The sequence below is a fragment of the Somniosus microcephalus genome, unplaced genomic scaffold (genome assembly GCF_052327205.1).
Source record: "Somniosus microcephalus isolate GS21.2 unplaced genomic scaffold, FLI_Smic_1.0 unresolved_chr7, whole genome shotgun sequence".
In the NCBI taxonomy this organism is placed as follows: domain Eukaryota; kingdom Metazoa; phylum Chordata; class Chondrichthyes; order Squaliformes; family Somniosidae; genus Somniosus; species Somniosus microcephalus.
The window spans coordinates 30,951,287-30,977,072 of record NW_028225185.1 but is presented as its reverse complement, the minus strand read 5'-3'; the positions used below and the strand labels follow the sequence as shown (position 1 = coordinate 30,977,072).

The 25,786-nt window shown below is 49.2% G+C and overlaps 1 protein-coding gene and 1 non-coding gene across 3 annotated transcripts; both read left to right on the top strand.

Moving 5' to 3' along the window:
• Positions 1-13,930: 13,930 nt before the first annotated feature.
• On the top strand, positions 13,931-24,390 carry LOC147086723 (small ribosomal subunit protein uS4). Of its 2 annotated transcripts, none has more exons than XM_085978879.1 (5): positions 13,931-13,952; positions 20,352-20,461; positions 20,589-20,711; positions 22,156-22,342; positions 24,139-24,390. In XM_085978879.1, exons 2-5 carry the CDS (start codon positions 20,365-20,367, stop codon positions 24,314-24,316), a joined length of 585 nt encoding a protein of 194 aa, XP_085835005.1. In that variant the 5' UTR covers positions 13,931-13,952; positions 20,352-20,364; the 3' UTR covers positions 24,317-24,390. The 2 variants fall into 2 exon arrangements, with proteins under 2 accessions (XP_085835005.1, XP_085835004.1); XM_085978878.1 differs by lacking the exon at positions 13,931-13,952 and adding an exon at positions 16,456-16,479.
• On the top strand, positions 18,853-19,027 carry LOC147086724 (small nucleolar RNA SNORA23). The gene has a single exon (XR_015075759.1). It is a non-coding gene; the product is annotated as a small nucleolar RNA SNORA23 (small nucleolar RNA).
• Positions 24,391-25,786: the final 1,396 nt, after the last annotated feature.

Below are 25,786 nucleotides of genomic sequence, written 5' to 3'. Positions count from 1 at the left end.
ATCTAATCGAGGGGTTCGGGGGGGGTTTATATATAGAATAACAGATACCCGGGAGTGAGTTCCAGGCTGGAATCTAATCGAGGGGTTCGGGGGGTTTATATATAGAATAACAGATACCCGGGAGTGAGTTACAGGTTGGAATCTAATCGTGCGGTTCGGGGGTTTATATATAGAATAACAGATACCCGGGAGTGAGTTAGAGGCTGGAATCTAATCGTGGGGTTCGGGGGGTTTATATATAGAATAACAGATACCCGGGAGTGAGTTACAGACTGGAATCTAATCGAGGGGTTCGGGGGGTTTATATATAGAATAACAGATACCCGGGAGTGAGTTACAGGCTGGAATCTAATCGGGGGGTTCGGGGGGTTTATATATAGAATAACAGATACCCGGGAGTGAGTTACAGGCTGGAATCTAATCGAGGGGTTCGGGGGGGTTTACATATAGAACAACAGATACCCAGGAGTGAGTTACAGGCTGGAATCTAATCGAGGGGTTCGGGGGGTTTATATATAGAATAACAGATACCCGGGAGTGAGTTACAGGCTGCAATCTAATCGGGGGGTTCAGGGGGTTTATATATAGAATAACTGATACCCGGGAGTGAGTCACAGGCTGGAATCTAATCGAGGGGTTCGGGGGGTTTATATATAGAATAACAGATACCCGGGAGTGAGTTACAGGCTGGAATCTAATCGAGGGGTTCGGGGGGTTTATATACAGAATAACAGATACCCGGGAGTGAGTTACAGGCTGGAATCTAATCGAGGGGTTCGGGGGGTTTATATATAGAATAAGATACCCGGGAGTGAGTTACAGGCTGGAATCTAATCGACGGTTCGAGGGGTTTATTTATAGAATAACAGATACCCGGGAGTGAGTTACAGGTTGGAATCTAATCGAAGGGTTCGGAGTGTTTATATATAGAATAACAGATACCCGGGAGTGAGTTACAGGCTGGAATCTAATCGAGGGGTTCGGGAGGTTTATATATAGAATAACAGATACCCGGGAGTGAGTTACAGGCTGGAATCTAATCGGGGGGTTCGGGGGGTTTATATATAGAATAACAGATACCCGGGAGTGAGTTACAGGCTGGAATCTAATCGGGGGGTTCGGGGGGTTTATATATAGAATAACAGATACCCGGGAGTGAGTTACAGGCTGGAATCTAATCGAGGGGTTCGGGGGGTTTATATATAGAATAACAGATACCCGGGAGTGAGTTACAGGCTGGAATCTAATCGAGGGGTTCGGGGGGTTTATATATAGAATAACAGATACCCGGGAGTGAGTTACAGGCTGGAATCTAATCGGGGGGTTCGGGGGGTTTATATATAGAATAACAGATACCCGGGAGTGAGTTACAGGCTGGAATCTAATCGAGGGGTTCGGGGGGTTTATATATAGAATAAGATACCCGGGAGTGAGTTACAGGCTGGAATCTAATCGACGGTTCGAGGGGTTTATATATAGAATAACAGATACCCGGGAGTGAGTTACAGGCTGGAATCTAATCGGGGGGTTCAGGGGGTTTATATATAGAATAACAGATACCCGGGAGTGAGTTACAGGCTGCAATCTAATCGAGGGGTTCGGGGGGTTTATATATAGAATAAGATACCCGGGAGTGAGTTACAGGCTGGAATCTAATCGACGGTTCGAGGGGTTTATATATAGAATAACAGATACCCGGGAGTGAGTTACAGGTTGGAATCTAATCGAAGGGTTCGGAGGGTTTATATATAGAATAACTGATACCCGGGAGTGAGTTACAGGCTGGAATCTAATCGAGGGGTTCGGGGGGTTTATATATAGAATAACAGATACCCGGGAGTGAGTTACAGGCTGGAATCTAATCGTGCGGTTCGGGGGTTTATATATAGAATAACAGATACCCGGGAGTGAGTTAGAGGCTGGAATCTAATCGAGGGGTTCGGGGGATTTATATATAGAATAACAGCTACCCAGGAGTGAGTTACAGGCTGGAATCTAATCGAGGGGTTCGGGGGGTTTATATATAGAATAACAGATACCCGGGAGTGAGTTACAGGCTGGAATCTAATCGAGGGGTTCGGGGGGTTTATATATAGAATAACAGATACCCGGGAGTGAGTTACAGACTGGAATCTAATCGAGGGGTTCGGGGGGGGTTTATATATAGAATAACAGATACCCGGGAGTGAGTTACAGGCTGGAATCTAATCGGGGGGTTCGGGGGGTTTATATATGGAATAAGATACCCGGGAGTGAGTTACAGGCTGGAATCTAATCGAGGGGTTCGGGGGGTTTATATATAGAATAACAGATACCCGGGAGTGAGTTACAGGCTGGAATCTAATCGTGCGGTTCGGGGGATTTATATATAGAATAACAGATACCCGGGAGTGAGTTACAGGCTGGAATCTAATCGAGGGGTTCGGGGGGTTTATATATAGAATAACAGATACCCGGGAGTGAGTTACAGGCTGGAATCTAATCGTGCGGTTCGGGGGATTTATATATAGAATAACAGATACCCGGGAGTGAGTTACAGGCTGGAATCTAATCGTGCGGTTCGGGGGGTTTATATATAGAATAACAGATACCCGGGAGTGAGTTAGAGGCTGGAATCTAATCGAGGGGTTCGGGGGATTTATATATAGAATAACAGATACCCGGGAGTGAGTTACAGGCTGGAATCTAATCGAGGGGTTCGGGGGGGGTTTATATATAGAATAACAGATACCCGGGAGTGAGTTACAGACTGGAATCTAATCGAGGGGTTCGGGGGATTTATATATAGAATAACAGATACCCGGGAGTGAGTTACAGGCTGGAATCTAATCGGGGGGTTCGGGGGGTTTATATATAGAATAACAGATACCCGGGAGTGAGTTACAGGCTGGAATCTAATCGGGGGGTTCGGGGGGTTTATATATGGAATAAGATACCCGGGAGTGAGTTACAGGCTGGAACCTAATCGAGGGGTTCGGGGGGTTTATATATAGAATAACTGATACCCGGGAGTGAGTCACAGGCTGGAATCTAATCGAGGGGTTCGGGGGGTTTATATATAGAATAACAGATACCCGGGAGTGAGTTACAGGCTGGAATCTAATCGAGGGGTTCGGGGGGTTTATATATAGAATACCAGATACCCGGGAGTGAGTTACAGGCTGCAATCTAACCGAGGGGTTCGGGGGGTTTATATATGGAATAAGATACCCGGGAGTGAGTTACAGGCTGGAATCTAATCGACGGTTCGAGGGGTTTATTTATAGAATAACAGATACCCGGGAGTGAGTTACAGGTTGGAATCTAATCGAAGGGTTCGGAGGGTTTATATATAGAATAACAGATACCCGGGAGTGAGTTACAGGCTGGAATCTAATCGAGGGGTTCGGGAGGTTTATATATAGAATAGCTGATACCCGGGAGTGAGTTACAGGCTGGAATCTAATCGAGGGGTTCGGGGGGTTTATATATAGAATAACAGATACCCGGGAGTGAGTTACAGGCTGGAATCTAATCGGGGGGTTCGGGGGGTTTATATATAGAATAACAGATACCCGGGAGTGAGTTACAGGCTGGAATCTAATCGAGGGGTTCGGGGGGTTTATATATAGAATAAGATACCCGGGAGTGAGTTACAGGCTGGAATCTAATCGACGGTTCGAGGGGTTTATATATAGAATAACAGATACCCGGGAGTGAGTTACAGGCTGGAATCTAATCGGGGGGTTCAGGGGGTTTATATATAGAATAACAGATACCCGGGAGTGAGTTACAGGCTGCAATCTAATCGAGGGGTTCGGGGGGTTTATATATAGAATAAGATACCCGGGAGTGAGTTACAGGCTGGAATCTAATCGACGGTTCGAGGGGTTTATATATAGAATAACAGATACCCGGGAGTGAGTTACAGGTTGGAATCTAATCGAAGGGTTCGGAGGGTTTATATATAGAATAACTGATACCCGGGAGTGAGTTACAGGCTGGAATCTAATCGAGGGGTTCGGGGGGTTTATATATAGAATAACAGATACCCGGGAGTGAGTTACAGGCTGGAATCTAATCGAGGGGTTCGGGGGGGGTTTATATATAGAATAACAGATCCCCGGGAGTGAGTTACAGGCTGGAATCTAATCGAGGGGTTCGGGGGGTTTATATATAGAATAACAGATACCCGGGAGTGAGTTACAGGCTGGAATCTAATCGAGGGGTTCGGGGTTTTATATATAGAATAACAGATACCCAGGAGTGAGTTACAGGCTGGAATCTAATCGAGGGGTTCAGGGGGGTTTATATATAGAATAACAGATACCCAGGAGTGAGTTACAGGCTGGAATCTAATCGAGGGGTTCAGGGGGGTTTATATATAGAATAACAGATACCCGGGAGTGAGTTACAGGCTGGAATCTAATCGAGGGGTTCGGGGGGTTTATATATAGAATAACAGATACCCGGGAGTGAGTTACAGGCTGGAATCTAATCGAGGGGTTCGGGGGTGTTTATATATAGAATAACAGATACCCAGGAGTGAGTTACAGGCTGGAATCTAATCGAGGGGTTCGGGGGTGTTTATATATAGAATAACAGATACCCGGGAGTGAGTTACAGGCTGGAATCTAATCGAGGGGTTCGGGGGGGGTTATATATAGAATAACAGATACCCGGGAGTGAGTTACAGGCTGGAATCTAATCGAGGGGTTCGGGGGTGTTTATATACAGAATAACAGATACCCGGGAGTGAGTTACAGGCTGGAATCTAATCGAGGGGTTCGGGGGGTTTATATATAGAATAACAGATACCCGGGAGTGAGTTACAGGCTGGAATCTAATCGAGGGTTTCGGGGGGTTTATATATAGAATAACAGATACCCGGGGCTGAGTTACAGGCTGGAATCTAATCGAGGGGTTCGGGGGTGTTTATATATAGAATAACAGATACCCGGGAGTGAGTTACAGACTGGAATCTAATCGAGGGGTTCGGGGGGTTTATGTATAGAATAACAGATACCCGGGAGTGAGTTACAGGCTGGAATCTAATCGAGGGGTTCGGGGGGTCTATATATAGAATAACAGATACCCAGGAGTGAGTTACAGGCTGGAATCTAATCGAGGGGTTCAGGGGGGTTTATATATAGATAAACAGATACCCGGGAGTGAGTTACAGGCTGGAATCTAATCGAGGGGTTCGGGGTTTTATATGTAGAATAACAGATACCCAGGAGTGAGTTACAGGCTGGAATCTAATCGAGGGGTTCAGGGGGGTTTATATATAGATAAACAGATACCCGGGAGTGAGTTACAGGCTGGAATCTAATCGAGGGGTTCGGGGTTTTATATATAGAATAACAGATACCCAGGAGTGAGTTACAGGCTGGAATCTAATCGAGGGGTTCGGGGAGGTTTATATATAGAATAACAGATACCCCGGAGTGAGTTACAGGCTGGAATCTAATCGAGGGGTTCAGGGGGGTTTATATATAGATAAACAGATACCCGGGAGTGAGTTACAGGCTGGAATCTAATTGAGGGGTTCGGGGGTGTTTATATATAGAATAACAGATACCCAGGAGTGAGTTACAGGCTGGAATCTAATTGAGGGGTTCGGGGGGGTTTATATATAGAATAACAGATACCTGGGAGTGAGTTACAGGCTGGAATCTAATCGAGGGGTCCGGGGGGTTTATATATAAAATAACAGATACCCGGGAGTGAGTTACAGGCTGGAATCTAATCGAGGGGTCCGGGGGGTTTCTATATAAAATAACAGATACCCGGGAGTGAGTTACAGGCTGGAATCTAATCGAGGGGTTCGGCGGGGTTTATATATAGAATAACAGATACCCGGGAGTGAGTTACAGGCTGGAATCTAATCGAGGGGTTCGGGGGGTTTATATATAGAATAACAGATACCCGGGAGTGAGTTACAGGCTGGAATCTAATCGAGGGGTTCGGGGGGGTTTATATATAGAATAACAGATACCCGGGAGTGAGTTACAGGCTGGAATCTAATCGAGGGGTTCGGGGGGTTATATATAGAATAACAGATACCCGAGAGTGAGTTACAGACTGGAATCTAATCGAGGGGTTCAGGGGTTTATATATAGAATAACAGATACCCGGGAGTGAGTTACAGTCTGGAATCTAATCGAGGGGTTCGGGAGGTTTATATATAGAATAACAGATACCCGGGAGTGAGTTACAGGCTGGAATCTAATCGAGGGGTTCGGGGGGTTTATATATAGAATAACAGATACCCGGGAGTGAGTTACAGGCTGGAATCTAATTGAGGGGTTCGGGGGAGTTTATATACAGAATAACAGATACCCGGGAGTGAGTTACAGGCTGGAATCTAATCGAGAGTTTCGGGGGGTTTATATATAGAATAAGATACCCGGGAGTGAGTTACAGGCTGGAATCTAATCGACGGTTCGAGGGGTTTATATATAGAATAACAGATACCCGGGAGTGAGTTACAGGTTGGAATCTAATCGAGGGGTTCGGAGGGTTTATATATAGAATAAGTGATACCCCGGAGTGTGAGTTACAGTCTGGAATCTAATCGAGGGGTTCGGGGGGTTTATATATAGAATAACAGATACCCGGGAGTGAGTTTCAGGCTGGAATCTAATCGAGGGGTTCGATGGGTTTATATATAGAATAACAGATACCCGGGAGTGAGTTACAGACTGGAATCTAATCGAGGGGTTCGGGGGGGGTTTATATATAGAATAACAGACTCCCGGGAGTGAGTTACAGACTGGAATCTAATCGAGGGGTTCGGGGGGTTTATATATAGAATAACAGATACCCGGGAGTGAGTTACAGGCTGGAATCTAATCGAGGGGCTCGGGGGGGTTTATATATAGAATAACAGATACCCGGGAGTGAGTTACAGGCTGGAATCTAATCGAGGGGTTCGGGTGGTTTATATATAGAATAACAGATACCCGGGAGTGAGTTACAGACTGGAATCTAATCGAGGGGTTCGGGGGGTTTATATATAGAATAACAGATACCCGGGAGTGAGTTACAGACTGGAATCTAATCGAGGGGTTCGGGGGGGTTATATATAGAATAACAGATACCCGGGAATGAGTTACAGGCTGGAATCTAATCGAGGGGTTCGGGGGGTTATATATAGAATAACAGATACCTGGGAGTGAGTTACAGGCTGGAATCTAATCGAGGGGTTCGGGGGGGTTTATATATAGAATAACAGATACCCGGGAGTGAGTTACAGGCTGGAATCTAATCGAGGGGTTCGGGGGGTTTATATATAGAATAACAGATACCCGGGAGTGAGTTACAGGCTGGAATCTAATCGAGGGGTTCGGGGGGTTTATATATAGAATAACAGATACCTGGGAGTGAGTTACAGGCTGGAATCTAATCGAGGGGTTCGGGGGGTTTATATATAGAATAACAGATACCCGGGAGTGAGTTACAGGCTGGAATCTAATCGAGGGGTTCGGGGGGTTTATATATAGAATAACAGATACCTGGGAGTGAGTTACAGGCTGGAATCTAATCGAGGGGTTCGGGGGGGTTATATATAGAATAACAGATACCCGGGAGTGAGTTACAGGCTGGAATCTAATCGGGGGGTTTATATATAGAATAACAGATACCCGGGAATGAGTTACAGGCTGGAATCTAATCGAGGGGTTTGGGGGGTTTATATATAGAATAACAGATACCCGGGAGTGAGTTACAGGCTGGAATCTAATCGAGGGGTTCGGGGGGGTTATATATAGAATAACAGATACCCGGGAGTGAGTTACAGGCTGGAATCTAATCGGGGGGTTCGGGGGGTTTATATATAGAATAACAGATACCTGGGAGTGAGTTACAGGCTGGAATCTAATCGAGGGGTTCGAGGGGTTTATATATAGAATAACAGATACCCGGGAGTGAGTTACAGGCTGGAATCTAATCGAGGGGTTCGGGGGGGTTTATATATAGAATAACAGATACCCGGGAGTGAGTTACAGGCTGGAATCTAATCGAGGGGTTCGGGGGGGTTTATATATAGAATAACAGATACCCGGGAGTGAGTTACAGGCTGGAATCTAATCGAGGGGTTTCGGGGGGTTTATATATAGAATAACAGATACCCGGGAGTGAGTTACAGGCTGGAATCTAATCGAGGGGTTCAGGGGTTTATATATAGAATAACAGATACCTGGGAGTGAGTTACAGGCTGGAACCTAATCGAGTGGTTCAGGGGGGTTTATATATAGAATAACAGATACCCGGGAGTGAGTTACAGGCTGGAATCTAATCGAGGAGTTCGGGGGGTTTATATATAGAATAACAGATACCCGGGAGTGAGTTACAGGCTGGAATCTAATCGAGGGGTTTGGGGGGGTTTATATATAGAATAACAGATACCCGGGAGTGAGTTACAGGCTGGAATCTAATCGAGGGGTTCGGGGGTTTATATATCGAATAACAGATACCCGGGAGTGAGTTACAGGCTGGAATCTAATCGAGGGGTTCGGGGGGTTTATATATAGAATAACAGATACCCGGGAGTGAGTTACAGGCTGGAATCTAATCGAGGGGTTCGGGGGGTCTTTTTATAGAATAACAGATACCTGGGAGTGAGTTACAGGCTGGAATCTAATCGAGGGGTTCGGGGGGTTTATATATAGAATAACAGATACCCGGGCGTGAGTTACAGGCTGGAATCTAATCGAGGGGTTCGGGGGGGTTTATATATAGAATAACAGATACCCGGGCGTGAGTTACAGGCTGGAATCTAATCGAGGGGTTCGGGGGGGTTTATATATAGAATAACAGATACCCGGGAGTGAGTTACAGGCTGGAATCTAATCGAGGGGTTCAGGGGGTTTATATATAGAATAACAGATACTCGGGAGTGAGTTACAGGCTGGAATCTAATCGAGGGGTTCGGGGGGTCTATATATAGAATAACAGATACCCGGGAGTGAGTTACAGGCTGGAATCTAATCGAGGGGTTCGGGGGGTTTATTTATAGAATAACAGATACCCGGGAGTGAGTTACAGGCTGGAATCTAATCGAGGGGTTTGGTGTGCGGGGTGCGTGGGGGTTTAATTTATAGAATAAAGAGGGACAGACACACACACACAGACTCAAAGACAAAGACAGAGAAAGGGAGAATGAGAGAGATAGATCGAGAGAGAGAGAGCTTATGTGTTTTTACCTCCCAAATCCGCGACCTCTTCCACCTCGAAGGACGAGGGCAGCAGGTGCCTGGGAACACCACCGCCTCCAAGTTCCACCTCCGAGTCACACACCATCCCGACTTGGAAATATATCGGCCGTTCCTTCATCGTCGCTGGGTCCGAATCCTGGAACTCCCTCCCTAACAGCACTGTGGGAGCACCTTCACTACACGGGACTGCAGCGGTTCAAGAAGGCGGGTCACCACCACCTTCTCGAGGTGCAACTAGGGATGGGCAATAAATGCTGGTCTTGCCAGCGACGCCCAGATCCGGACTGCCTGCTTGACTGTCCGGGGAGCTTGACACAGAATATACGGCCCAACAAGTCCATGCCGGTGTTTGCGCTCCACTCGAGCCTCCTCCCTTCTTTCTTCATCTAACTCTATCAGCATCACCCTCGATTCCCTTCTCCCTCGTGTGCTTCTCTAGCCTCCCCTTAAATGCATCGGTACTATTCTGCTCAACCTCTCCCTGTGGTAGCGAGTTCCACATTCTCCCCACTCTCTGGGTGAAGAAGTTTCTCCTGAATTCCCTGTTGGGTTTATTCGTGACTGTCTTATATTGATGGCCACTAGTTATGCTCTTCCCCACAAGTGGAAACACTCTCTCTGTGTCTACTCTTATCAAAACCTTTCATCATTTTACAGACCTCTATTAGGTGACCCCGCAACCTTATCAAGAGAAGAGAGACCCAGCCTGTTCACGCCGAGTGAGACCGCAGGAGGTACAGCCATGGGATTGGGATAAGATGGAGACATCAGGACACGAGAATTAGGAGCAGGAGTCGGCCATTCGGCCCCTCGAGCCTGCTCCGCCATTCAATGAGATCGTGGCTGATGATCGACCTCAACTCCCCTTTCTGGCCCGATCTCCGTATCCCTCGATTCTCCGAGAGTCCAAAAATCTCTCGATCTCGGCCTTGAATCTACTCAACGACTGAGCCTCCACAGCCCTCTGGGGCAGAGAATTCCAAAGATTCACCGCCCTCTGAGTGAAGAAATTCCTCCTCATCTCAGTCCTCAATGGCCGACCCCTTATCCTGAGACTGTGACCCCTGGTTCGAGACTCTCCATTCTTACGTTCATTGACTGTGAAGCCCTTGAAGTCTTCAAAGGTGCGACTGAAATGCAAGTCTCCGTCTCTCAAATCCCTCCACGGCCCCTCGCCCCCTCCCTATCTCTGTAACCTCCTCCAGCCCCTACAATTCTCATCCTCCTGTTCAAATCGCTCCATGGCCCCTCGCCCCCTCCCTATCTCTGTAACCTCCTGCAGCCCCTACAATTCTCATCCTCCTGTTCAAATCCCTCCATGGCCCTCGCCCCCCTCCCTATCTCTGTAACCTCCTCCAGTCCCTACAATTCTCATCCTCCTGTTCAAATCCCTCCATGGCCCCTCGCCCCCTCCCTATCTCTGTAACCTCCTCCAGCCCTACAATTCTCATCCTCCTGTTCAAATCTCTCCACGGCCCTCGCCCCCTCCCTATCTCTGTAACCTCCTCCAGCCCCTACAATTCTCATCCTCCTGTTCAAATCCCTCCATGGCCCTCGCCCCCTCCCTATCTCTGTAACCTCCTCCAGCCCTACGACCTTCCAAGATCTCTGCACTCCTCCAATTCTGCCCTCTTGAGCATCCCCGATTTCCATCGCTCCACCATTGGCGGCCGTGCCTTCAGCTGCCTGGGGCCCTGAGCTCTGGAATTCCCTCCCTAAACCTCTCCGCCTCTCTCTCCTCCTTTAAGACGCTCCTTAAAAGCGACCTCTTTGACCCAGCTTTTGGTCGCCTGTCCTAATATCTCCTTATGTGGCACGGGGTCAGATTTTGTTTGATAATCGCTCCTGTGACGTTTTACTATGTTAAAGGCCGGCTATCAATAGAAGCTGTTAAAAGATTCCTTGCAAGTTACCTGTCCGAGCTCAGCTTCGGTCACTTGCTGTCCAATTCACGTCCGCCATCCAACTTTCAACCTCCCTCCGCGTGATGCTCTCTGGAAACGTTCTTCTCCATTCGAGTTCCTTAAGTTGCAGCAAGGCGGAGGGGTTTCTCTCGAGGGTTCATAGAGACATAGAAGATAGGAGCAGGAGTAGGCCATTCGGCCCCTCGAGCCCGCTCCGCCATTCACCAAGATCATGGCTGATCATCCAAACTTAGTACCCTGTCCCTGCCTTCTCCCCATATCCCTTGATCCCTTTAGCCTTAAGAAATATATCTAACTCCTTCTTGAATATATTTAAAGAATTGGCCTCTACTGCCTTCTGTGGTAGAGAATTCCACAGGTTCACCACTCTCTGGGTGAAGAAATTCCTCCTCATCTCTGTCCTAAATGGCTTACCCCTTATCCTTAGACTGTGACCCCTGGTTCTGGACTCCCCCGCCATCGGGAACATCCTTCCTGCATCTAGTCTGTCTAGTCCTGTTAGAATTTTATAAGTATCAATGAGATCCCCTCTCATTCTTCTAAACTCTGGCGAATATAAGCCCAATTGACCCAATCGCTCCTCATACGTCATTCCTGCCATCCCAGGTATCAGTCTGGTGGACCTTCGCTGCACTCCCTCCATGGCAAGAACATCCTTCCCCAGATAAGGCGACCAAAACTGCCCACAATACTCAAGGTGCGGTCTCACCAAGGCCCTGCACAACTGCAGCAAGGCATCCTTGCTCCTGTACTCGAACCCTCTCGCTACGAAGGCTGCTTTGTCCGGGATGGTTTCTCCGTTAAACTGCGTCTGCCACCTGCCCGCCCATTACACCAGCCTCCTGAACCATAGAAGATAGGAGCAGGAGTCGGCCATTCGGCACCTCGAGCCCGCTCCGCCGTTCAATGCGATCATGGCTGATCATCCAAATTCAGTACCCGGTTCCTGCTTTCTCCCCATATCCCTTGATCCCCTTAGCCTTAAGAAATATATCCAACTCCTTCTTGAATATATTTAATGAATTGGCCTCTACTGTCTTCTGTGGTAGAGAATTCCACAGGTTCACCACTCTCTGGGTGAAGAAATTCCTCCTCATCTCTGTCCTAAATGGCTTACCCCTTATCCTTAGACTGTGACCCCTGGTTCTGGACTCCCCCGCCATCCAGAACATCCTTCCTGCATCTAGTCTGTCTAGTCCTGTTAGAATTTTATAAGTTTCAATGAGATCCCCTCTCATTCTTCTAAACTCTGGCAAATATAAGCCCAATCGACCCAATCTCTCCTCATACGTCATTCCTGCCATCCCAGGTATCAGTCTGGTGGACCTTCGCTGCACTCCCTCCATGGCAAGAACATCCTTCCTCAGATAAGGCGACCAAAACTGCCCACAATACTCAAGCTGTGGTCTCACCAAGGCCCTGGAAAACTGCAGCAAAATATCCTTGTTCTTGTACTCAAACCCTCTCGCTACGAAGGCTGCTTTGTCCGGGACGGTTTCTGCGTTAAACTGCGTCTGCCACCTGCCCGCCCATTACGCCAGCCTCCTGAACCATAGAAGATAGGAGCAGGAGTCGGCCATTCGGCCCCTCGAGCCTGCTCCGCCGTTCAATGCGATCATGGCTGATCATCCAAATTCAGTACCCTGTCCCTGCCTTCTCCCCATATCCCTTGATCCCTTTAGCCTTAAGAAATATATCTAACTCCTTCTTGAATATATTTAATGAATTGGCCTCTACTGCCTTCTGTGGTAGAGAATTCCACAGGTTCACCACTCTCTGGGTGAAGGAATTCCTCCTCATCTCTGAAGTGGGTTAAAGGGAGAGGATACAATCGAAGAAATTTACGTTGAGGGGGGAAAAAAGTAAAAAAAATTAAACTCCCCGTGACGTCATGGCCCTGAAAGGCGGTTAAAACCGTTCTTTCGTTTAAAAATCGACGTGGTGGCGTCATCACGTCAGAGGGGACGAGCGAGAAGGGGGCGGGGCCAACGCTTATCCTCAAAGCAAAATTTAATTACCAATTTTAAAAATGCAAAGCAGGCGCAGAGTTAATGTTTAGTGAGGGAAAGAGAGGTTTCGATTGGAGAAAAGTGCGATTTAAAAGGCCCAGGGGGCGAAACAGATTTTAGAATTGGCGGTCGACGCGGTGACGTCATCACGCCAGAGGGGGAAGAGCGAGCAGGGGGCGGGGCCAAAGCATGTGCTCAAAGTAAAATGTAATTAGCAATTTTGAAAATGCAAAGCAGGCGCAGAGTTAATGTTTAGTGAGGGAAAGAGAGGTTTCGATTCGAGAAAAGTGCGATTTAAAAGGCCCAGGGGGGGGAAAAGAGATTTTAGAATTGGCGGTCGACGCGGTGACGCCATCGCGTCGGGGCCCAGGCTTGGCGCAAAGCAAATTAATTAGCGATTTTAAAAATGTAAAGTAGGCGCAGAATTATGGTTTAGTGAGGAAAAGACAGGTTTTGCTGTGAGAAATATGGGATTTAAAGGCCGGGGAAAGGGGGGAATTTTTCACAAGGTGGGTCGGTGACGTCAGAGGAGCGGGAAGAGGGCGTGGCTACATGAGGGGGCGTGGCCACCAATGCTTATTTACAAAATGAAGGTAAAAAATTATTTTAAAATGTCAATCAGCTCAATCTTGATGTTTGATGAGGGATAGAAAGGTTTTCCTGTAAGAAAAATGGTTTTAAAAGGCCGGGGAAAGGGAATTTTAAGCGGAGCGCGGTGACGTCACTGGGGTCGTGGCCAAGGGTCAGGGGGCGGGGCTAGCGAGGATATATAAAGCGGCGCAGGCGGAAGCGGAGCCTCTTTGGTAGGCGGGCGGTGGCAGGTGAGGATCGCAGGCAGAGTTGAGCCTGAGCCTGTAATGGACTCCACGCTTTCCTCTCTGCATTTATAAAACATCTTTTGGGTTTTATTTGGTTTTTATATTTTAAAAGTCTTCCTCTTTTGCTTTTTTTTCCCCCTGATTTCTCTTAAATTTCTCACTTTTGCTATTTTCTTGATTTCCCCTCTTTAATTAACTTTTTGGTTTCCTGATTTTTCTCTGTTTAATTTTCTCTCTGTTCTGCTTTTTGTTTTCTGAATTTTTTTTTTTGCCCTATTCAATTTTCTCTCCTTGCTGCTTTATATTTCCTGGTTTCTCCCCCCCCCCCCCCCCAACACCCCTACTTGATGCACTTTCTGTATCTGACACTAGCTCTTTTCCCCTGCCTGCCCCCCCCCCCCCCCCCCACATAAAAACATGAAAGATAGCAGGATTCGGCCCCTCGAGCCTGCTCCGCCATTCAATGAGATCATGGCTGATCATCCAAACTCAGTACCCTGTCCCTGCCTTCTCCCCATATCCCTTGATCCCTTTAGCCTTAAGAAATATATCCAACTCCTTCTTGAAGATATTTAATGAATTGGCCTCAACTGCCTTCTGTGGTAGAGAATTCCACAGGTTCACCGCTCTCTGGGTGAGGAAATTCCTCCTCATCTCTGTCCTTAGACTGTGACCCCTGGTTCTGGACTCCCCCGCCATCGGGAACATCCTTCCTGCATCTAGTCTTGTCTAGTCCTGTTAGAATTTTATAAGTTTCAATGAGATCCCCTCTCATTCTTCTAAACTCCAGCGAGTGTTGCACTTTCTGCCCCACTCCTGGCTTTTTGCAGCATTGCGCTCTCTCTGTATCTGACACTTACATTTGTCTTGTAATACATAAACATATATGTGGAATGTTTAAATGTCTTAATCTAAATGTACACTCTCGGGAGCCGCAAGCCTACATTTCGTTGTACTGCACTTGTGCACTAACAATGACCATAAAAGTTGATTTGATTTGACTAGCTCCTGTTCACCCCCCCCCAACTCCCCCTCTTGCTATGCAAGGAGTTAGATATATTTCTTAAGGCTAAAGGGGTATGGGGAGAAGGCAGGGACCGGATACTGCATTTGGAAGATCAGCTGTGATCTCATTAAATGGCGGAACAGGCTCGAGGGGCTGAATGGCCTACTCCTGCTCTGTTTCTAATCCCCAACCAGCAGAAATAGTTTCTCTCTCTACCCTATCTGTTCCCCTTAATGTCTTGAAAACTTCGATCAGATTGACCCATAACCTGCTAAATTCCAGGGAATACGACCCTAGTTTGTGTAATCGCTCCTCGTAACTTAACCCTTGGAGCCCGGGTATCATTCTGGTAAACCTACGCTGCACACCCTCCACGGCCAATATAACCTTCCTACGGTGTGGTGCCCAGAACTGCTCACAGTGCTCCAGGTGTGGTCTAACCAATGTATATGGAGACCAGAACTGTGCACAGTGCTCCAAGTGCAGTCTAACCAAGGTATATGGAGACCAGAACTGTGCACAGTGCTCCAAGTGAGGTCTAACCAAGGTATATGGAGACCAGAACTGTGCACAGTGCTCCAAGTGTGGTCTAACCAAGGTATATGGAGACCAGAACTGTGCACAGTGCTCCAAGTGCAGTCTAACCAAGGTATATGGAGACCAGAACTGTGCACAGTGCTCCAAGTGTGGTCTAACCAAGGTATATGGAGACCGGAACTGTGCACAGTGCTCCAAGTGTGGTCTAACCAAGGTATATGGAGACCAGAACTGTGCACAGTGCTCCAAGTGTGGTCCAACCAAGGTATATGGAGACCAGAACTGTGCACAGTGCTCCAAGTGTGGTCTAACCAAGGTATATGGAGACCAGAACTGTGCACAGTGCTCCAAGTGTGGTCTAACCAAGGTATATGGAGACCAGAACTGTGCACAGTGCTCCAAGTGTGGTCTAACCAAGGGATATGGAGACCAGAACTGTGCTCAGTGCTCCAAGTGTGGTCTAACCAAGGTATATGGAGACCAGAACTGTGCACAGTGCTCCAAGTGTGGTCTAACCAAGGTATATGGAGACCAGAACTGTGCACATTTAAAAATGTAAAGCAGGCGCAGAATTATGGTTTAGTGAGGAAAAGACAGGTTTTGCTGTGAGAAATATGGGATTTAAAGGCCGGGGAAGGGGGGAATTTTTAACAAGGTGGGTCGGTGACGTCAGAGGAGCGGGAAGAGGGCGTGGCTACATGAGGGGGCGTGGCCACCAGTGCTTATTTACAAAAATGAAGGTAAAAAATTATTTTAAAATGTCAATCAGCTCAATCTTGATGTTTGGTGAGGGATAGAAAGGTTTTCCTGTAAGAAAAATGGCTTTAAAAGGCCGGGGAAAGGGAATTTTAAGCGGAGCGCGGTGACGTCACTGGGGTCGTGGCCAAGGGTCAGGGGGCGGGGCCAGCCCCAGGGGGTGGGGCTAGCGAGGATATATAAAGCGGCGCAGGCGGAAGTGGAGCCTCTTTGGCAGGCGGGCGGCGGCAGGTGAGGATCGCAGGCGGAGTGAGCCTGAGCCTGTAATGGACTCCACGCTTTCCTCTCGTTATCCTCTTGCTCTCTGCATTTATAAAACATCTTTTGGGTTTTATTTGGTTTTTATATTTTAAAAGTCTTCCTCTTTTGCTTTTTTTTTCCCCCTGATTTCTCTTAAATTTCTCACTTTTGCTATTTTCTTGATTTCCCCTCTTTAATTAGCTTTTTTGTTTCTTGATTTTTCTCTGTTTAATTTTCTCTCTGTTCTGCTTTTTGTTTTCTGAATTTTTTTTTTTGCCCTATTCAATTTTCTCTCCTTGCTGCTTTATATTTCCTGGTTTCTCCCCCTCCCCCCCCCCCCCCCCCAACACCCCTACTTGATGCACTTTCTGTATCTGACACTAGCTCTTTTCCCCTGCCCCCCCCCCCCCCCCCACATAAAAACATGAAAGATAGCAGGATTCGGCCCCTCGAGCCTGCTCCGCCATTCAATGAGATCATGGCTGATCATCCAAACTCAGTACCCTGTCCCTGCCTTCTCCCCATATCTCTTGATCCCTTTAGCCTTAAGAAATATATCCAACTCCTTCTTGAATGTATTTAATGAATTGGCCTCAACTGCCTTCTGTGGTAGAGAATTCCACAGGTTCACCACTCTCTGGGTGAGGAAATTCCTCCTCATCTCTGTCCTTAGACTGTGACCCCTGGTTCTGGACTCCCCCGCCATCGGGAACATCCTTCCTGCATCTAGTCTTGTCTAGTCCTGTTAGAATTTTATAAGTTTCAATGAGATCCCCTCTCATTCTTCTAAACTCCAGCGAGTGTTGCACTTTCTGCCCCACTCCTGGCTTTTTGCAGCATTGCGCTCTCTCTGTATCTGACACTTACATTTGTCTTGTAATACATAAACATATATGTGGAATGTTTAAATGTCTTAATCTAAATGTACACTCTTGGGAGCCGCAAGCCTACATTTCGTTGTACTGCACTTGTGCACTAACAATGACCATAAAAGTTGATTTGATTTGACTAGCTCCTGTTCACCCCCCCAACTCCCCCTCTTGCTATGCAAGGAGTTAGATATATTTCTTAAGGCTAAAGGGGTATGGGGAGAAGGCAGGGACCGGATACTGCATTTGGAAGATCAGCTGTGATCTCATTAAATGGCGGAACAGGCTCGAGGGGCTGAATGGCCTACTCCTGCTCTGTTTCTAATCCCCAACCAGCAGAAATAGTTTCTCTCTCTACCCTATCTGTTCCCCTTAATATCTTGAAAACTTCGATCAGATTGACCCATAACCTGCTAAATTCCAGGGAATACGACCCTAGTTTGTGTAATCGCTCCTCGTAACTTAACCCTTGGAGCCCGGGTATCATTCTGGTAAACCTACGCTGCACACCCTCCACGGCCAATATAACCTTCCTACGGTGTGGTGCCCAGAACTGCTCACAGTGCTCCAGGTGTGGTCTAACCAAGGTATATGGAGACCAGAACTGTGCACAGTGCTCCCAAGTGTGGTCTAACCAAGGTATATGGAGACCAGAACTGTGCACAGTGCTCCAAGTGTGGTCTAACCAATGTATATGGAGACCAGAACTGTGCACAGTGCTCCAAGTGTGGTCTAACCAAGGTATATGGAGACCAGAACTGTGCACAGTGCTCCAAGTGTGGTCTAACCCAGGTATATGGAGACCAGGACTGTGCACAGTGCTCCAAGTGTGGTCTAACCAAGGGATATGGAGACCAGAACTGTGCACAGTGCTCCAAGTGTGGTCTAACCAGGGTATATGGAGACCAGAACTGTGCACAGTGCTCCAAGTGTGGTCTAACCAAGGGATATGGAGACCAGAACTGTGCAAAGTGCTCCAAGTGTGGTCTAACCTAGGGATATGGAGACCAGAACTGTGCAAAGTGCTCCAAGTGTGGTCTAACCTAGGGATATGGAGACCAGAACTGTGCAAAGTGCTCCAAGTGTGGTCTAACCTAGGGATATGGAGACCAGAACTGTGCACAGTACTCCAGGTGTGGTCTAACCAGGGTTTTGTACAGCTGCAGCATAACTTCTAACCCCCTTTTATTCTGGTCCTCGATATAAAGGCCAGCATGCCAACAGGAAAGGTTAGTTTAAGAATTCAAAGTCTCTTTCAGGACCTGATCTGCAAAGAAGCTGGTCTCTTGAAGTGAGAATCAAGCTGTTGGATTGACAGTGTGGTCACTGTTGTAATGTAGGAAAGGCGGTGGCCAATTTGCGCACAGCAAGCTCCCACAAACAGCAATGTGCTAAGTGAGGGTCTCGTCTGTTTTTGGGTGGCGGGGGGATTTGAGTTACTGGTGCGGGGTGCGAGTTAGCGGGGTGGGTGGGTACTGTCTGGCTGACCCGGCCTCTGGGAGCGCGTGCACGGTTTCCCATCCGTGTCCGGCGCCGACTCTGGGCCGTGTTCTGCGGCTCGGCCGGCGCTCGCGCAAGTCTCCCGCACGCGGCCGTAGAGCAAGCGCCGAGACCATAGTACCGGTCAGTCTGTGCCCGTCACTGACCGGCCTCCAGGATCTTGCACAAGGGGAGCCGAGGGGGGACGCTCCGCTGCCGGAGGTATTGGACGGTGGGGGATACGGGTAGGGGAGAGGGATGCTGAATGTGTGCCGGGTGTTCTCTGTAGCGATCCCAGGGCCGCTATTGGGAGGTGAGGTGGATCTCCCGGGGCCCTGTGGGATGTCCTGCGCTGGAGAGTTGAGGTGTCTTGAGATGGTGGGAGTGTGGTAGAGAGCTGTGGGTCGTTCTGAAACATAGAAGATAGGAGCAGGAGCAGGCCGTTCGGCCCCTCGAGCCTGCTCCGCCATTCAATGCGATCATGGCTGATCATCCAAAATCAGTACCCTGTCCCTGCTTTCTCCCCATATCCCTTGATCCCTTTAGCCTTAAGAAATATATCCAACTCCTTCTTGAATATATTTAATGAACTGGCCTCAACTGCCTTCTGTGGTAGAGAATTCCACAGGTTCACCACTCTCTGGGTGAGGAAATTCCTCATCTCCGTCCTAAATGGCTTACCCCTTATCCTTAGACTGTGACCCCTGGTTCTGGACTCCCCGACCATCGGGAACATCCTTCCTGCATCTAGTCTGTCTAGTCCTATTAGAATTTTATAAGTTTCAATGAGATCCCCCCCTCATTCTTCTAAACTACAGCGAGTACAAGCCCAATTAGCCCAAGCCCAATTGACCCAATCTCTCCTCGTGTCATTCTTGCCATCCCAGGTATCAGTCTGGTGAATCTTCGCTGCACTCCCTCCATGGCAAGAACACACCATTTGCCTTAACCGCCTGCTGCACCTGCATGCTTACCTTCAGCGACTGGTGCACAAGGACACCCAGGTCTCGTTGCACATCCCCTTCTCCCAATCTATTGCCGTTCAGATAATCTGCCTTCCTGAGATGGTGGTAGATTGCTGTGGGACGTGTTGAGCTGGTGGGAGTGTGGTAGAGCCCTGTGGGACGTGTTGAGATGGTAGAACTGTGGGATGTCCGGAGATGGTAGAACTGTGGGACATCTTGAAATGGTAGAACTGTGGGATGTCCGGAGATGGTGGGACTGTGGGACATCCTGAGATGGTGGGACGTCCTGAGATGGTGGGACTGTGGGACGTCCTGAGATGGTGGGTCTGTGGGACATCCTGAGATGGTGGGACGTCCTGAGATGGTGGGATTGTGGGACGTCCTGAGATGGAGTGTGATAGACCTGTGGGACGTCCTGAGATGGAGTGTGATAGACCTGTGGGACGTCCTGAGATGGTGGGAGTGTGGGATATCCTGAGATGGTGGGAGTGTGGCGAGGTGTCCTGTCTTGAGTCGGCCCCTGACCATTCCTCCTATTCTTGCCGTGCAGACTCTGAGCAATCATGCCAGTCGCCAGGAGCTGGGTTTGCAGCAAGACGTACGTCGCTCCCCGGCGCCCGTTTGAGAAGTCGCGCCTGGACCAGGAGCTGAAGCTGATTGGTGAGTCCGGGTCTCCCGAGGGATGGGGGCGGGGAGGCTCGTGACGGTGTTCCTGCTCTTCAGGGGGGAGGGTCCTGGGGCAAGCTAGGGTGTCTCCGTGCTTTAACGGTTGTGTCTCTCCCTCCAGGCGAATACGGGCTGCGGAACAAACGTGAGGTATGGAGGGTGAAGTTTACACTGGCTAAGATTCGCAAGGCCGCCAGAGAGCTGTTGACCCTGGACGAGAAAGACCCCAAGCGCCTGTTTGAAGGTAAGTCTGGTCCCTGCTGACAGGATGGGCGAGGCGATTTAACATGGGGGTCTCCTAGTGGTTCACGGTGCCTGGGGATGGCGGGGCTTAGCAGGATCTCATTCCCGGTACATAGGGGTTATGGTGCCTGAATTCAAGTGATGGCCACTCTGCTGAAACCCTCATCCCAACGCCTCTCTCCGGCCAGGCTCCTCACTGTTGCAACTCAATTCTCATCCTCCTGTTCAAATCCCTCCATGGCCCTCGCCCCCTCCCTATCCCTGTAACCTCCTCCAGCCCCTACAATTCTCATCCTCCTGTTCAAATCCCTCCATGGCCCTCGCCCCCTCCCTATCTCTGTAACCTCCTCCAGCCCCTACAATTCTCATCCTCCTGTTCAAATCCCTCCATGGCCCCTCGCCCCCTCCCTATCTCTGTAACCTCCTCCAGCCCTACAATTCTCATCCTCCTGTTCAAATCCCTCCATGGCCCTCGCCCCCTCCCTATCCCTGTAACCTCCTCCAGCCCCTACAATTCTCATCCTCCTGTTCAAATCCCTCCATGGCCCTCGCCCCCTCCCTATCTCTGTAACCTCCTCCAGCCCCTACAATTCTCATCCTCCTGTTCAAATCCCTCCATGGCCCCTCGCCCCCTCCCTATCTCTGTAACCTCCTCCAGCCCTACAATTCTCATCCTCCTGTTCAAATCCCTCCATGGCCCTCGCCCCCTCCCTATCTCTGTAACCTCCTCCAGCCCCTACAATTCTCATCCTCCTGTTCAAATCCCTCCATGGCCCTCGCCCCCTCCCTATCTCTGTAACCTCCTCCAGCCCCTACAATTCTCATCCTCCTGTTCAAATCCCTCCATGGCCCCTCGCCCCCTCCCTATCTCTGTAACCTCCTCCAGCTCTACAATTCTCATCCTCCTATTCAATTATCCCCACGGCCCTCGCGCCCCCCCCCACTATCTCTGTAACCTCCTCCAGCCCTACAATTCTCATCCTCCTGTTCAAATCCCTCCATGGCCCCTCGCCCCCTCCCTATCTCTGTAACCTCCTCCAGCCCCTACAATTCTCATCCTCCTGTTCAAATCCCTCCATGGCCCCTCGCCCCCTCCCTATCTCTGTAACCTCCTCCAGCCCTACAATTCTCATCCTCCTGTTCAAATCCCTCCATGGCCCTCGCTCCTCCAATTCTGCACCTTGTGTCTCTGATTTAGGCTCGTGTTATGTGCCTTGGGATGTTTTACTGTTAACGGTGCTATGTAAATGGTGGGAGTTGTCGATGGGAGATGGTGGGCTATCAAGTCAATGATGAGTTGTTATCCCTGTCAGACAGTAAGTGTTGAACTCGTTGATCACTGAGACTTGGTTCGTGGGCTATATCAGCGCAAGACAGCGCCTCGCACTGTCACTGGTTCGTTCCCTCATGTGTTAACTCGCCCTTTCTTTCCCCCCCACTCTCAGGTAACGCTCTCCTGCGCAGGTTGGTGCGGGTTGGGGTGCTGGACGAGAGCAAGATGAAGCTGGATTACATCCTGGGCCTGAAGATTGAGGACTTCCTTGAGCGCCGGCTACAGACTCAGGTCTTCAAGCTGGGCCTGGCCAAGTCCATCCACCACGCCAGGGTGCTGATCAGACAGAGGCACATCAGGTAGGTCCCAGCGAGCAGTCTGCCCCCCATCAAACACTCCCAGGGCAGGTACAGCATGGGGTTAGATACAGAGTAAAGCTCCCTCTACACTGTCCCATCAAACACTCCCAGGGCAGGTACAGCACGGGTTAGATACAGAGTAAAGCTCCCTCTACACTGTCCCATCAAACACTCCCAGGGCAGGTACACCACGGGTTAGATACAGAGTAAAGCTCCCTCTACACTGTCCCATCAAACACTCCCAGGGCAGGTACAGCACGGGTTAGATACAGAGTAAAGCTCCCTCTACACTGTCCCATCAAACACTCCCAGGGCAGGTACAGCACGGGTTAGATACAGAGTAAAGCTCCCTCTACACTGTCCCATCAAACACTCCCAGGGCAGGTACAGCACGGGTTAGATACAGAGTAAAGCTCCCTCTACACTGTCCCATCAAACACACCCAGCGCAGGTACAGCACGGGGTCAGATACAGAGTAAAGCTCCCTCTACACTGTCCCATCAAACACTCCCAGGGCTGGTACAGCATGGGGTCAGATACAGAGTAAAGCTCCCTCTACACTGTCCCATCAAACTCTCCCAGGGCTGGTACAGCACGGGGTTAGATACAGAGTAAAGCTCCCTCTACACTGTCCCATCAAACACTCCTGGGGCAGGGTTAGATAGAGTAAAGCTCCCAATTAAACACAAATTGCTTTTGTCTTTGTGCAGAACTTAAGCCCTGTAGGGAGGGGGAGACGGTGCACGTCACAGGGCTTTTGTTCAGCGAGGTCAATTCGGCGCCGCGCCGTATACCTTGCCCAGAGCGAGCGAGCTCTCTACTCCGACCAGCACTGCACTGGAGGATCGGACGGCCGCGGAGAGGTAATGGCTGAGCTTCAGGGATCACTGCCGGCAGAGGACGAGCGTTGGAGTGTCTGGCGTCGTGTTTTAAAAGCAGTTCTGTGTCCCCGTACTTCCAGGGGGCCCAGCAACTAACTCTGCGCTGTTTCCCGTCTAACGGTGTCCTGCTGTCCTCCTCGCAGCTGGCAATGCACTGTAACTAAGTCGGGGCGAATTGGCATCCATCTTGTGCGAGTTTTGGCGGGGGGGCCAGTCCTGGGCATCTTCCTTCTTCCGGTTAAGAAGGCAAATGGTATGTTGGCCTTCGTAGCGAGAGGGTTCGAGTACAGGAACAAGGATGTCTTGCTGCAGTTGTACAGGGCCTTGGTGAGACCACACCTTGAGTATTGTGTGCAGTTTTGGTCGCCTTATCTGAGGAAGGATGTTCTTGCCATGGAGGGAGTGCAGCGAAGATTCACCAGACTGATACCTGGGATGGCAGGAATGACGTATGAGGAGAGATTGGGCTTATACTCACTGGAGTTTAGAAAAATGAGAGGGGATCTCATTGAAACTTATAAAATTCTAACAGGACTGGACAGACTAGATGCAGGAAGGATGTTCCCGATGGTCGGGGAGTCCAGAACCAGGGGTCACAGTCTAAGGATAAGGGGTAAGCCATTTAGGACAGAGATGAGGAGGAATTTCTTCACCCAGAGTGGTGAACCTGTGGAATTCTCTACCACAGAAGGCAGTTGAGGCCAATTCATTAAATATATTCAAGAAGGAGTTAGATATATTTCTTGAGGCTAAAGGGATATGGGGAGAAAGCAGGGACAGGGCACTGAATTTGGATGATCAGCCATGATCTCATTGAATGGCGGAGCAGGCTCGAGGGGCCGAATGGCCGACTCCTGCTCCTATCTTTGTTTCTCCCAATCCAGAGACTAACCACCCTCCTCCTCCCTCCCCCAGGGTCCGCAAGCAGGTGGTGAACATCCCGTCCTACATCGTGCGACTGGACTCCCAGAAGCACATCGACTTCTCGCTGCGCTCGCCATACGGGGGCGGCCGGCCGGGCCGCGTAAAGAGGAAGAACGCCAAGAAGGCGCAGGGCGGCACTGGGACCGTGGACGACGAGGAGGAGGACTGAGCACCGGCGCCTCGCGCTTGGGAATGTCCACAGATTTCAGTGTACATCAAATAAAATCCCTTTATTTCTCTCTCCCTCCGTGTCTCTTGTTACTTTGAGGCCGTTGAACACATCGCTCCCTGTCTGATCGAGACAACTGATCATTTCTCCTGGAGTAAGTGGGGTCAGTTTGACTTGGTCTTCTGTAGACCCCACTTGGAGCACTGTGCACAGTCCTGGTCTCCATATACCTTGGTTAGACCACACTTGGAGCACTGTGCACAGTTCTGGTCTCCATATGCCTTGGTTAGACCACACTTGGAGCAATGTGCACAGTTCCGGTCTCCATATACCTTGGTTAGACCACACTTGGAGCACTGTGCATAGTTCTGGTCTCCATATACCTTGGTTAGACCACACTTGGAGCACTGTGCACAGTTCTGGTCTCCATATACCTTGGTTAGACCACACTTGGAGCACTGTGCACAGTTCTGGTCTCCATATACCTTGGTTAGACCACACTTGGAGCATTGTGCATAGTTCTGGTCTCCATATACCTTGGTTAGACCACACTTGGAGCACTGTGCACAGTTCTGGTCTCCATATACCTTGGTTAGACCACACTTGGAGCACCGTGCACAGTTCTGGTCTTCATATACCTTGGTTAAACCACACTTGGAGCAATGTGCACAGTTCTGGTCTCCATATACCTTGGTTAGACCTCACTTGAGCACTGTGCACAGTTCCGGTCTCCATATACCTTGGTTAGACCACACTTGGAGCACTGTGCATAGTTCTGGTCACCATATACCTTGGTTAGACCACACTTGGAGCACTGTGCACAGTTCTGGTCACCATATACCTTGGTTAGACCACACTTGGAGCACTGTGCATAGTTCTGGTCACCATATACCTTGGTTAGACCACACTTGAGCACTGTGCACAGTTCCGGTCTCCATATACCTTGGTTAGACCACACTTGGAGCACTGTGCATAGTTCTGGTCTCCGTATACCTTGGTTAGACCACACTTGGAGCACTGTGCACAGTTCTGGTCACCATATACCTTGGTTAGACCACACTTGGAGCACTGTGCACAGTTCTGGTCACCATATACCTGGGTTAGACCACACTTGGAGCACTGTGCACAGTTCTGGTCTCCATATACCTTGGTTAGACCACACTTGGAGCACTGTGCACAGTTCTGGTCTCCGTATACCTTGGTTAGACCACACTTGGAGCATTGTGCATAGTTCTGGTCTCCATATACCTTGGTTAGACCACACTTGAGCACTGTGCACAGGTCTGGTCTCCATATTATAAAAAGGATATAGAGGCACTGGAGATGGTGCAAATAAGATTTACAAGAATAATCCCAAAACTGAGAGGTTCTAACTATCAGGAAAGGATGAACAGGCTGGGGCTCTATTCTCTAGAAGCGAAGGCTGAGGGGTGACTTGATGGAGGTCTTTAAGGTTAACAGGGTAGATGT